Source organism: Engystomops pustulosus, chromosome 3 (genome assembly GCF_040894005.1).
Source record: "Engystomops pustulosus chromosome 3, aEngPut4.maternal, whole genome shotgun sequence".
Lineage (NCBI taxonomy): Eukaryota > Metazoa > Chordata > Amphibia > Anura > Leptodactylidae > Engystomops > Engystomops pustulosus.
This window is the reverse complement of record NC_092413.1, coordinates 113,258,954-113,273,250: the sequence shown is the minus strand read 5'-3', so window position 1 is coordinate 113,273,250 and position 14,297 is coordinate 113,258,954. Positions and strand designations below refer to the sequence as shown.

Genomic DNA, 14,297 nt, shown 5'->3' with positions numbered 1-14,297 from the left:
TCCGCATTCGCTTCCCTAATGCGTTTCATCAAAAGTTTGAATCCTCAGAGGGACTTGGATGCAGAGGTAGCTAAAAAGGAGAAAGTGCACTAGATTAAAGTGCAATATATGTGCAATTTGGAAAATTGCTGTTCGAACTCTAATTCTCCTAATGTTTTAATAAAATGAATTAACATATGAAAAAGTAGACATATGGTTAATGTTAGTTAGCAACCAATTTGGACTGCAAGACTAACTGTATGAGTATAACATTTAGAAAAAAAGGACATTTTTTCATAATTTTCACCAAAGGGGTTACAACTTACAGTATATACCCGTCTAATGTGCTGAAAAACCCCACCTCGGCTTATACATGAGTCAATAAAAAAATAAATAAATGTACATACTCACCTTCCGGCGCTCCCGATGCTCCATGTGGCTCCTCTTCCTCCTTCTCGCTGTTGTATTACCCGGGAGATAGGCGGCCATGTGCTCCGACGGCCGACAGAGCATATTGACGTGTCTCTGCCGGCTGCTACAGCAGAGAGAAGAAAGAAGAGGGGGGAACCGGGTCAAGCATAGAGAGTGCCGGAAGTTGAGTATGTAAAGTTATTTTTTTATGTGCTGGGCAAACTGGTGGATGGCTGGCTATATACTACATGAGGCTATATACTAAAGGGGGCTGGCTGGCTGTATGCTACACTGGACTGGCAATATACTACTGGGGGCTGGCTAGCTATATACTACTGGGGGCTGGCTAGCTATATACTACTGGGGATGGCTGGCTATATACTACAGGGGATGGCTGGCTATATACTACAGGGGATGGCTGGCTATATACTGGGAGCCTGTGACCATTGCATTTCCCACCATCAGCTTATACTCGAGTCAATAGGTTTTCCCAGATTTTGGTGGTAAAATTAGGAGCTTATACTCGAGTATATATGGTAATAAGCTTTAAATGTGTAAAAAAAAGTTATAATAATGAACAAATCAGTAGGTATAAGTTGTTTAAGAACAAAGTGTTATTAAAATACAAAAAAAATGTTACACAAGGAAATCACCAAAAAATTAGATAAGAGAGCAATAAACTGTAAGCAAATGTTTATTAGATTTGTGCCATTCAATATTATAATTTCCCAAAATGCTGTGAATAAAGTAGACTTTAAAGATTACGATTAAGACAAAACAGTATGAGCTGAGAAGTTTACTTTAATGTACCTGAATACATGAAAATGCCCTTGAAGCAACTGAAAGTAGGTTAGCAGCTTAGTCAGGATACAGCTTCTAACCACATAAATCTATGGCCAGGGGTGTGTGTGCAGTATTCGATAAGGAGAGACATTTCCATGGGATTGCAATTTCCCAATGAAAAAGGTAGTGTGAACAAACTTTTAGATACTTGCACAGGGGGAAACGACAAGATATAAGTCATTTTTTGTGTCAAAGCAAAATCACTGTTGGTGTCAAATATTACAGCAAATGCAGAAAATTCACCTGAAACAGTTAAATGAAGGGCAGGACCTTCCAAACAAATGATAATAATATACTTTCCCGTGTAATCTTAATATCTCATACAGTATAATACACTGTACTGGTAAAATGATGGAACAGGAAATATATCTCAGATTATTACAAAGGAATACACTGAGGTTTGTAAAGTGACAGAAAAGCCCTTATGTTAAATATGAAATCCATTCAGTTTTCCTTATTCAACCCAGCTGAGATTTAGGCATTGTGCAATGAAAGCAAACATGTCAGAGACTTCCTCAATCACTTTGGCAGTTGGCTTTCCTGCCCCATGGCCTGCTTTGGTGTCCACATGGATAAGCAGAGGGTTGATTTGCTTTGTGCTTCGGCCCACTATGTACTGAAGAGTAGCTATAAATTTAAGAGAGTGTAAAGGAACCACTCTGTCATCATGGTCCGCTGTGAGTAGCAACATGGCTGGATACTGCTTTCCATCACCTTCAGGCACTTTAATATTATGAAGTGGTGAGTATCTGTAACGACAGTTCACAAATGGGTATCAATATTTTATGGTATACCAAAACAGAAAGGTTAAACAGATGGCAATAATCTTGGTGGTCGATACCATCCTACTTTATAGTGCTCTACAACAACTTGGGTTCCTGTGCGATGAAAGTGTGTATAAACCCTGTACCTTCATAATCTAACCACATTATCAGCACACAGAGCTAGATGGATGATGATGTGTCTGCTTAGAGACACACACTGGAATTTTACACTGACCACTGATCATGGAGTGATAAAATTGTAAAGTAAAGGGTTAAAATTATCTTTATTGTGTTCAGATCACTAGGGGATTGAAAATTTTAATATTTTCTTTCATGGAAAAACCCCTTTAACTAGACGTATATAGATGATATATAGATTTATAGACAGGAGATAGACGATAAGGATCTTCAGCCGGGCATTCAACTGAGGAGTATTAAAGAAGCAACACCTTCTTATCCCACAAAAGTCCAAATGCAGGGGCCCCTTTAGGACAGTAGGCCCTGGGCAAATGCCCAGTTTGACATCCCCTAACGCCAGACCTGCAGCTACAGTACCATACTATGCACCGGAAATGTCATATCTGCACACTTCCAACAGATAAAGGGGACATCACGGCTAAGATGTGGTTGCTCAGTGGGGGGCATTCTTGTGTAACTGTTCTCTGTGCCTGACTACATTGAAAATGAGCAACCAACCAGAGAACCTGTTTGTTCTTTAGTGAACTTTGTGAGCACTAACTGGGAAGATACTCCAGCTACCCCTGCCTCGCTCTTCATACTTCATACCATGCTAATCTACACAAGCCATCAGCTTGTGTATCATGGGCTGGGAAGAGGAGGGGTAAAGGAGGCAGTGTAGAATGAACATGAGAGGCAAGGGGGACTGTTTCCCTGTAACATACAGCTACACAAACAGATTATTATTGAGGATGGGGGGTTCAGGCTGTGTGCAGGAGGTTGTGCACTCCTGATTACATATCACTAGTAGAGCAAACATATTGAGATGCAGAAATCCAATATTGTTACATTTTATATTTGTGTCATAAGACACTATCTACACTGTATGCAACACACACAGCACTTTTTTTACCTTTCATCTTGAAGCAATGTGACGTAGCCAGCTTAGTATATCACATGATAACTGAATGAACATTTGAAGGAATTTATTTATTATTTATTTATTGAAACTAAAATAAAAAGTGCAATTCTTACTTGTATAGCCATTCAAAGTGTTCTTTATTGTCTGAGCACCCATAGTCTGTTGTCCATGCATGACCGATTGTGAACTTGTGAAACTTTAACATGTCCATTACGCCAACCTGGGCAATGGCGCATCCAAACAGTTCTGGTCTCTGATTAGCGCACGCAGCTATAATATAAATACAATAATAGAATCAAACATTTTATGCAGTCAGGTGCCTCATAAATCATGCATGGGAGTAAATGCTTTCCATCAAGTGATCTTTAGCTCATCCCTTGTAGTATATCTTGCAAATTTATTAAAAAAAACATTTAAGTGTAAATGTATTGGGATTATGTACAACTAAATAGAGAGTGTAATGTGCCATAGTCAATCTTACCATAGTTATTGGTGATTTATCCTAAGGGTAAAACGTGTATTCCAGGACTTTTACTAACAGACCACAAAAACTTAATTAAAAACAAACTGACATCCTGCTGCTTCAACATAAGGAAACACATCTGTAATAGTACAAGTAATAGTAGTAGCACATAGTATGTAAGACATATACACAAATGAAAACAACTACAGATGCCTTTCTGCAGTTCAGCTGTATAAGTGAAGAGCGGTGCAGTTATTGGATACATGCACTACAGGTCCCACTTCAGGGAATCCCACTGAATGGGACCCCTTCCATATGACCTGTCATTTTAAGAGATTGTCTGGGATTTATAATATGATCACATAGCAACCCAGGCAATTGCTTGCCTGAAGCAGTCAGCTTCACATGTCAGTGACGGGACATTCATTTGTAAATAGGCAATAAGATGCTTGTTAGCCAATGAAGAGACTGCAGAATTTAATATGTGTTCTGCAAACTCTTTACTGAGCTGATCTTGAAATACCCCTTTGTTATTTGGGCATGGTATTAGTTATTATCTTAGAGTGTTGTTTTCTATTTTCTGCTTAAAAGAAAAATTTCTGAAAATGTGTGCTTTTGAGAAATAATTTCACAGATAGTAAGACTATTTAATAATCTAAAAGCAAAGCCCTATATTAGCCAGGTCTAATACAGCTTATTAGCCTCTTTTTATTGTGAATGCATGTATCCAGGCCATATTTTAGATGGAAGGAAAAGGCCAATGCACATATATTACATATATTACTAACAAAGGACAGAACAATGAAGATGAAATCTTGAGGGAGAACAAAAATCCTTTAGCGTATCTCCTAAAGATAGAAAAATCTGTGCTATGAATGTCAGATCTGGAAACATGTGTAGGTCAGCTGTTAGATGGCTAGTAATTCTGTCCACAGAAAAATATAGGTCTTTTCCCTAGAGAATTAGCCCATTTCTTAGGATGGACTCTTTCTATAAAAAATATATAAATGCAGAGTATCAAGTAATCACACATTTAAGTGTAAAGAAAATTGTATGAGCACATTTTTTTCCTAATGAAAAAAACTGAGATATGTGGTATGCATATGAATTCAGCCCCTTGATGCCCCTAAATAAAATACAACAGGGAGGTTGCCATTAAAAATCACTTAATTAGTAGAGTACATCTGTATGTAACATATTGATGGAGATGTATCAATCTGTATATGCCAGCAAACTGGAGTAATTTACACCTAAAATGCCCGGCGCCATATTTATTGAGGGTTTTAGGCATATTTCCGACTTGACTGAAAACAGTTATTCCTTCAGTAAAAGAGCGCATCGCCCTGCAGAAAATAACCTGAGTGCCAGAAAATGTAACAATGTGGTGCAGACAACTAATGGAAGTGGCAAGTATGTCTCACCAGTCTTATACTACATCAGATTAATCATCCACCATGAGACACAACGATTAATCAGGCACAGCAGAGAACTGTCTAGTTTTACTCTGCACTGGTCTAATACACCATCCCCATTCTCTTAAAGGGAACCTGTCACCAGGAGACCCATTTTTAGCACTCCCCCAGTCCCCGCAGAGCATAGTACATACACTGCCAAAGTGTTTTTGTATTAAAAATTGGTTTTACAGAAAAAAAGATATGTTATATTGTACCTTTCATTAGCATCTGCTGTGTGACTAGGCAGTTGCCAAATGGAAGGAGCTGGAAAGGAGCAGTCCCCCCACCCTTGGGGAACAGCTACTCCATGTGACCTTTTCAAATATATGAAAACACCCATCACTTGGCTTAGCGACCCCCCTGCTCCTCTACAGCCAATCCTGAGTGTGGGGAGTTATTCATATATTTGAAAAGGTCACATGTTTCCCAAGGGTGGGGGTGAACTGCTCCAACTGCTTTCCAGTCCCTCCTATTAGGCAACTGCCTAGTCACACCGCAGATGCTAATGAAAGGAACAATATAACATATCTTTTTTCTGTAAAACCTATTTTTTTTACAAAAACACTTTGGCAGTGTATGTACTATGCTCTGTTGGGACTGGGGGAGTACTAAAAATGGGTCTCCTGGTGACAGGTTCCCTTTAATACCTACAGCTGTTTTGTGAAGACCTCAGAGGTTTGGTACAGAACACAAGTGAACAAACAGCATTATGAAAACCAAGGAGCATACCAGATCGCACAGAGATAAAAGTTGTGGCAAAGTGAATTGCAGACCTCGGTTGGTTTAAAATAAAGAGCCACAGAGCATTATTCCATCATCTGTAAATGGAAGGAGTATGGCACAAGACAAGGAGAGCAGTAATATGAAAAGCAGGCAAGAGGTCTAGCACCACTCTGTAAAAGCTAAAGGGATCCACAGTTCAGGTGGGAGAATCCGTACACAATACAGGCGGTCCCCTACTTAAGGACACCCGACTTACAGACAACCCATAGTTACAGACGGACCCCTCTGCCCACTGTGACCTCTGGTGAAGCTCTCTGGATGCTTTACTATAGTCCCAGGCTGCAATGATCAGCTGTAAAGTGTCTGTAATGAAGCTTTATTGATAATTCTTGGTCTCATTACAGCAAAAATTTTGAAACTCCAATTGTCACTGGGGCAAAAGAAAATTTTTTTTCTAGAACTTCCATTATAAAATATACAGTTTCGACTTACATACAAATTCAACTTAAGAACAAACCTCCAGACCCTATCTTTTATGTAACCCGGGGACTGCCTGTACAAGAGTCTAAAGTGCAACAGTATTACGACGTGCATTTACAAGCATCTGCACTGGGCATGTACAAATACAACATATATATATAGCTGTATGGCAGTTATGGAGGGGTTAAGCTACAACAAAATATGCCACATTTCATACCAACTAAAAGGCCACCGTTTGATCCCCCATTGATGGTGATTTTCTCTGAAGAGGAGTATCCTTTGTTGACCAGATATTCAGCAGCACACTGGAAGTCATCAAAACAATTCTGCTTCTTACCCAAGATACCAGCTTAAAGAAAAACAGAAAACACTTTAAGATGGATAACATTCATGTTATTACTACAATGGAGCTCTACATTCACATGAAACAATTACAAACATTAGGGGGTGTGCACTTCTCATGTGAATGAAAGGGGTTTTCTAGGAATAGAAAAACAAAAACATCCACGCTTCTGGCCATAAGTTTTTGCAGGTGAGCTGCAATACAAGAGACAACCCATGAGCAGGTAGAATGCAGTAAAGTTTTTCTAATCCTGATCAACCCCTACAATGTAAAAATCTCTCTTTGCTGTAGAAAAAAAAGAACACATATTTAGCCTGTTCTGATATTATTCTGCTGCTTCAAGTTTTCATGCCCAACCTGAAGTCCCTGGGTCTCGTTTCATCCAATGATTGGTCTCCTCAAACAAGGGAACAATACAAGGGGAGTCCAGGAAAACAGAAGTTGCGTCCTGTTGTTTGAGGAAGCCACTCATTGGATAAAACAGGTGCCATGACCACCTTCAATAATGGTGCCCTTCAAGAGAAAAAATTGTGGAAAAATTCTGTGGGATTTTGTACAAGAATCCAAACAGTGGAGACATGCTCCAAAAAAACTTGTCTTGAAAAGGAGATAGTTGATTGTTTTTCTGTTTTTGTTTTTTATTCCCCACCTCCCAAATCCACTATATAATGTTCATCAGTATTGCAAAATTTTGTAATTGTGCTGCTTTCTTATTGAACTTTGTAATAGTAAATTTTCAATGGCAGGCCTGAAGCAGGTGTCTGCTGTGTAATACACACCCTCCATTCTCAATTTCCTGCCTCCTTTTTCAATTGCTAGAAATTAAATTGTTCCTTTAAACATTTATTTAATCTAACTCAGCTCTCCTATTACATGACTTTCCAACCACAGCTGTCTAATCATCAGCACTAAGATATAATAAATATTATAACAGTTCTGCCTCCCTAACTGTAAAAATATGGTCTTAGAGGCAGAGATGGCACTGTCACTAGCTGCACATGAAATGCTGCACCAAGGCATCCCAAGATTCATAACAGAAGGTGTTTTTTTCTGAGTACCGATTTAAATGAGGGAAAAGAAAATTCTTTGATTTTGTATATATATATATATATATATATATATATATATATATATATATATATATATATATATATATACACATACATATACCCAGAGCTTTATAGGGCATTTGGTTAGAAACAGTTTACAATTCATTTAAGCAAGCTAATCCAAAGAAAAAAATAACACCAACCTTTATGCCAGTTTTCTCCATACTCTCCTCCACCTCGGATATTTGCTATAGCCAGAATGCCACCTAAATGCCTTACAAAGATCAACCTAGAAACACTGGGAGACAAAAATAAGATACAAACTGACAAAATTAGTTTTACTAATATTCTCTGAACATCTAATGCAAATATGTGTCAAAAATCCCTTTAACAACTAAATAAGACTAACTGGTTGTTCACACACATACAATCATGAGAAAAATAAAGTACACCCTCTTTTTACTTATCAGGGCATAACAGTGATGAAAATGTTAATAATAACAACAACGATGATGGACAGTAAAAATATTTATAATAAACAAACAAGTTCTTACAATTAGATAAATACTACCTCGGATGAGCACCACCACACGACATTATTTAACAAAAACTAGACCAAAATACAGAAACAGTGTGTGAAAAAGTACAGACCATCAAATCATCCTTAAAACAGATAAAATGGACATGAATAAATATGTTGCAATGGCCCAGACTACAACCCAACTGAAATGCTGTAGACCCTGCAAGAGCTGTGTATAAATGAATAACCACAAACCTAAAGAATGGACTAAACTTCCTCTACAACAAATGCGAGACTGACAAAGAAAGATATTGAACAATGACTTCATGTTATTACTGGTAAAGGTGGTTCTATAAGCTACTGTCTTATGGGGTGTATTTTACACATGTCTTTTCCGTCATGGCTTAAAGGGAACCTGTCACCAGGAGACCCATTTTTAGCACTCCCCCAGTCCCCACAGAGCATAGTACATACACTGCCAAAGTGTTTTTTGTATAAAAATAGGTTTTACAGAAAAAAATATATGTTATATTGTACCTTTCATTAGCATGTGCTGTGTGACTAGGCACTCGTCCCCTGGGAGTGGCTGGAAAGGAGCAGTTTTCCCCCCACCCTTGGGAAACTGCTCATCCATGTGTCCTTTTCAAATATATGAATAACTCCCCTCACTTAGGATTGGCTGTAGGGGAGCAGGGGGCGTCGCTAAGCCAAGTGATGGGTGTTTTCATATATTTGAAAAGGACACATGGAGAAGCTGTTTCCCAAGGGTGGTGGGTGGGGGCAGGAAACTGCTCCTTTCCAGCCACTCCCAGTGGGCAACTGCCTAGCAAAACATCAGATGCTAATGAAAGGTACAATATAACATATCTTTTTTTCTGTAAAACCAATTTTTAATACAAAAACCTTTTGGCAGAGTATGTACTATGCTCTGTGGGGACTGGGGGAGTGCTAAAAATGGGTCTCCCTTTAATGTTTTGTTAAATAAATTCAGTTTAATTTTATTTTCAATGAGACTCCTATATTCATGATATATTCATAAAATAGGACTTGAAATGAGCTATCCCTACATCACCAAATGATTTCTGCCATTTCAATGAGACTCCTATATTCATGATATATTCATAAAATAGGACATGAAATGAGCTATCCCTACATCACCAAATGATTTCTGCCAACTGTGATGGGATTTTCTATGTAACATAGGTAAAATGTAAGTGTAGTACATGGCTTGTCAATAACTGAGACTTCTAGACATCTCGTGCAGGAGTACCACTGCCAGTCTGAACAGTGCATATATTCTTCAATATTCATTTGCATGTGTACACAAAACCAATCATCATCTGTATTTTTAGAATTTATGTAAAACTCTTACCTGTAACTTGGGGTGATAGATATGTTAAAACCACCATAGCCATACAGAAAGGCAGGGTGAGACCCATCCAATTTAATACCCTTTTTATGGACAATGAACATTGGTATTTGGGTGCCATCTTTGCTAGAGTAAAATTCCTGAGGAAACAAAAACAGAATCATCCAATTCTATTGCACAAATACAAGATTTTGGTTGTGTAAAATAAAATACATTATGGTGCCCATTGCCATATATAAGACATACACACATAGTACAGTTCTAGATTAGATAAATTCCTATACAGTACTGGACAGTTTCATCACACACATCTATATGAATGACTGTGACAATGAGGGCATTTCTATAAGAGAGAACTGAATCACATAACTGTAGGAGGTCTATGCAGTAAAATACTTTTCAGTCCCAGCTCTTATTTTATGAGCATTGGTTTACTTTGTCTTATTCACCTTGTATTGCACCTTGTATCTGACAACAGCGATATTGGGTACAGACTGGAGCTGGGTTATAGAATCTTAGTGATATGTATATATGTACTGTTTACCATGGACCACCACTGATATTTTCTAGGGATTGAGGATGTTGCAAGGTAATTATACCAGTTTCACTCTCTAGTTGGTATTGTATATTATCAGGATTTTAGATCCTTTTTGTCTGATATGTTCTGCCTATATATTAAGAAAGGTAAACATTTTTGTATTACCTTGGACCTGCTGTGAGCATATCTCTGTTCTTTGTGTTATTTGGACTATAATCTTATATGCCCTGATATGACTGGTTGCTGTGCAGACCCCATATTGTTTATACTATTCAGTCCTTAAACACCATCTGTACGTCAGCCATATTTGTTGGACTGAAGATAGCTCTTTGACCCCTACCCAAAAAACTCTATTCAGGGGCGTAACTTGAGGTTTAGGGGTCCTTATGGTGTCACTTTCCCATATGAGAAGACCATTACTATAAACAATACAATATAGTTGGGGGCCTCGTATAGACTTTGCCCTGGGGTCCATCAGCTTCTAGTTATGCCAAATTTGGAATTTGATACTGATACTAGATATCAAAATGACACTTTGCAATGGAACAAAAAAAACCTTATGGGTATCTGCACATGGTAGTGTAGTGCACATGTAGCCAGAGGGTGTCTGATGCATAAAAGGATGGCTGTATTTTGCTGCAGATTTGCACCGCAACAAAACTACATATAATACTTAACATGCAAAGATACCATTCAGGGACCTGCACGTTTTGGTTACTGCTCTGCGGACGGACCGACATCTACTCTGAGAATTTAGTTGAGCAAATAAGGCGCATAACTACCTAGGACAGTGATGGCAAAACTTTTAGACACCGAGTGCCCAAACTACAACCAAAACCAACATATTTTTCGCAAAGTGCCAATGCAACAATTTAAGCAGTATCTTATTACTCCCTACCCTTTTACAGGTTTAAATTGTAAAGGGACCTGAGGACGCCAATACAGTAGAAAGAAGGAGAAGAAGTTTGGATTATCATTGTAGCTTCCTGGAATGGGCTGCCTGGGACTGCAAGAGGCCTTGAGTCCTGTCTGGCGAACCCTGCCCTGGGGTGATGGCATGGGTGCCCATATAGAGGGCTCTGAGTGCCACCCTTGTCACCCGTCCCATAGGTTTGCCACCACTAACATAAGAAATCCCCAGAACAGCATAGTCACCCTCAGATTGAAATGTTCTAAGCTTTCCAGTATCAACAAAGTATAAAAGTTTCAGCTGTTGTAACGCAGGAGCTCACATTATTGTTGACATTTACGATTAAAAATCTGCACGAAAAACACAGTGTCTCTTTCATCAGTGAGAAAAGTCTCCAAAATCCAATCATTTTACATAATGAAATTGCCTCTTTTGGTTGATCACATCATGAACACACAGGTCAGGTATTTGCCATTAAAAGATATATTGTGTATTTATATCCAACTAAACATGTAGCAAAATCTGTGGCAGAACCTTCATGTCTAACATGTGAATTGTACAGTAAAACAACAGTAATGACCTAAAACAGTGGTGGCGAACCTACGGCACAGGTGCAAGAGGTGGCACTCCAAGCTCTTTCTGTGGGCCATTGCCCCAGCACACCAGAAAGGACTCGAAGAATTTTCCTTCAGTTCCAAACAACTTAAAAGATGCTGCTTTCAGTGATATTTTAAAGTGATACGTACTTGTCTACATGGGACTGTAGGAAGAGGGGAATGTGTAGACAGTGCCAAATTATCTTTTGAGGACCTCCTGTTGGCCACACAATTCTCTATGTACAGAGGGACACTGGAAAGAAGCTACAGTGATGAAAATTTTCCATCTTTTTTTCTACTATAAAATGTTCGTAGGCAAAAAAGGATATATACTGAGGGCACTACTGGACTCGTGAGTTTGAGGTAATTTAGCAATGTCAGAGTTGCGTTGGCTGTGTGCAAAGCCTTGTAGGAGTAAGGTGGTGCTCTAATTCCATAAAAAGTAGTAGTAGTAGCAAGTAGCAATATGGCATTTGGGGCAAGTCAGATGAAGCGCACCACCCGAGAAACAGCTGTCATGCATTTTACCCTTGTGTGAGTTTGTTGGCGTCTTCCCTCCGTATTGAGGATGTTATCTTTCACCACGTTTTTTGTGAGTATATTTCAATAAAATTGTACTAAAGGAGAAGATTTGGTGAGTGCCGTTCTACTGTTTTCTCATATTGCTACTTTTTTTCTACTATGTTGGTGTCCTCAGGAGGCCAGTATGCTTGAACATTGTTGAAGAACAGGGAGCAATAAGTTACTGTTTTATTTTTGGTTGGCACCTAGCGAACTGGGGTTTCAGTTTGGGCACTTGGTCCCTAAAAGGTTCGCCATCACTGACCTAGAACATAAACTGAAAAGAATTTTTCCTGCAGCATGAAGTGGAGATCTGCCTAAATCATCAACTTTCTATCTTGTGAAATATGCTTGGGATTTTCCACACACAAATCTGGCCCAAATATTTGCATCCTATCCACAAAATGTGAACATAACCCATGTCTGTCACCTGCTATTTACAACACACCAACAACAGTGAGATCTGAGAAAACAAAGATTTCCAACGGTTTATCTACTACTAACCACATAAAAGAGCTCAATGTGTCCCAAATTTCAAAGTATGGAAGTAGAGTTTAAGTTTCACAGAGACACGTTCCTAAATGTCAGAGTTTTCCTGAGATCTAAACCAAAGAACAAAACCCCTTTTTGTTCTTCAATCACTAGCGACAGTGGATGTTTCTTCAGCTGACCTCGGCTGCCCTAAATACCATTTATGTGTCCCTGAGATCCAGCCAGAAGTTAACTTGCAGTGATTTTCCTTCTGTACACAGATACAGAAGACGGTCAATTACTGGTTAGCAATAAGATATGAGGCTTTTAAGAAGACTTCAACGTAGGGATCTCTTGACAACAAATTCAATCGTGTCTAGCAGTGGTGCATTTAGACAAGCAGTTTGTTAAATTGATAATAAGCAATAATGGGAAATGTTTCCATTTCAAAAGAACACTAGGAGAAGGCAAGTCCTGACTGAAAGGAATTTGTATGACCACACTAAAAGCATACAATCTTTGTTTTACTACTGTAAACTAGTGTGGGCCTATCAGTAAAAACTAATGAAGACCCCTCCCCAGTCCCATGTATGCAGAGGGGGTCCCCTGTTATGTCATTGTACTACCACACATTAACCATATCAATAAAATTAAATAGGTTATTTCAATTTGCAATACAAATAACAAAGAATCTACTTGGGAAGTGATCTGCCAGTTTCATGGGTTGCTTACTGCTACAGCTGCATATCAGGCTCCTTTAATTTGGAACCATTATCTTGTCATACACCTTTTCACTTCTCTGAAGATCTACTTAGCCACCTTACCATAAATACATGGACTGACTTAATGTCCATACTGCAACATTTGTATTTCAATTACATACCTGCAAAAACAATTTTGGGCACAAAAACTGGCATTTTGAGAGTCATTCAAAACAGGCCATACATCTTTAGGGACACAATATTTTCTCTCACAACTTGGTGAAATTTTAAAACATAGTCAAAGTCTTTCAAGACACTGATGGTATGTTATAGGTTGGTCAAAACAAACAAATTTTTATGGAGTTAATCATCAACTTTCATCACTGTACATCATTCCACTAGGTCTATCTCAGGTACCCAGCCTGTGCCCCGGATCTTTTGGCCTGTGTTCCAGATGTCTCTGGAGCATCAGAACTCTTGTCCTGCTGTCCAGCAGCTTCCACATTCTCCTCCGTGTTTTCTGGACGTAGACAGGGGTGAGTAGTCTGTCTGCATAAGGGACTAAGCTGATAACAGGGGCAGGGAGTTAAGCTGTGCATTTACGGAGCAAATGAAAGCCATTGGCAGCTGCTTCCAGCAGAAGATGCCGTCACTTAGCAGCTCTGTGTAGCGTCTGTGCTGCTATCAGCTCCTGCTCCGTCTCCCTGAAGAGCTGTATGGCTATTTTTTCCATTTGGTCACCCAGAAAATATATTTTACAAGGTGATCAAAAAGATCTACAAATCATTTAACATTTTTTATCAATGAAATAAGCTCATTCTGCAAAAATCCAAAGCTTGCAAAGCACTGTAAACCAAATTCTAAAAACGTTTCCCAACATAGCAACCAAGTATCTTTATTGCAAAGTTTTTAAGGTTACTATATATATTTGGTATCGCTGGGATCGTATTGACCTAAAGAATAAATGAGATTTGTCATTTGGACAGCACAGTAAAAACTGAAAAAATAAATTCATGAAGAAAA

The 14,297-nt window shown here is 38.7% G+C and overlaps 1 protein-coding gene across 1 annotated transcript in view; it reads right to left on the bottom strand.

Moving 5' to 3' along the window:
* Window positions 1-1,068: 1,068 nt before the first annotated feature.
* The window catches only part of PREP (prolyl endopeptidase), an 87,646-nt gene continuing 74,417 nt past the window's right edge, over window positions 1,069-14,297 (bottom strand). The window contains exons 11-15 of the mRNA XM_072141872.1: window positions 9,501-9,637; window positions 7,812-7,906; window positions 6,434-6,565; window positions 3,210-3,366; window positions 1,069-1,982 (exon numbers count right to left, since the gene is read on the bottom strand). Of these exons, the coding sequence (XP_071997973.1) occupies window positions 1,688-1,982; window positions 3,210-3,366; window positions 6,434-6,565; window positions 7,812-7,906; window positions 9,501-9,637 (816 nt within the window). The 3' untranslated portion in view covers window positions 1,069-1,687. The remainder of the gene's footprint in view (window positions 1,983-3,209; window positions 3,367-6,433; window positions 6,566-7,811; window positions 7,907-9,500; window positions 9,638-14,297) is intronic.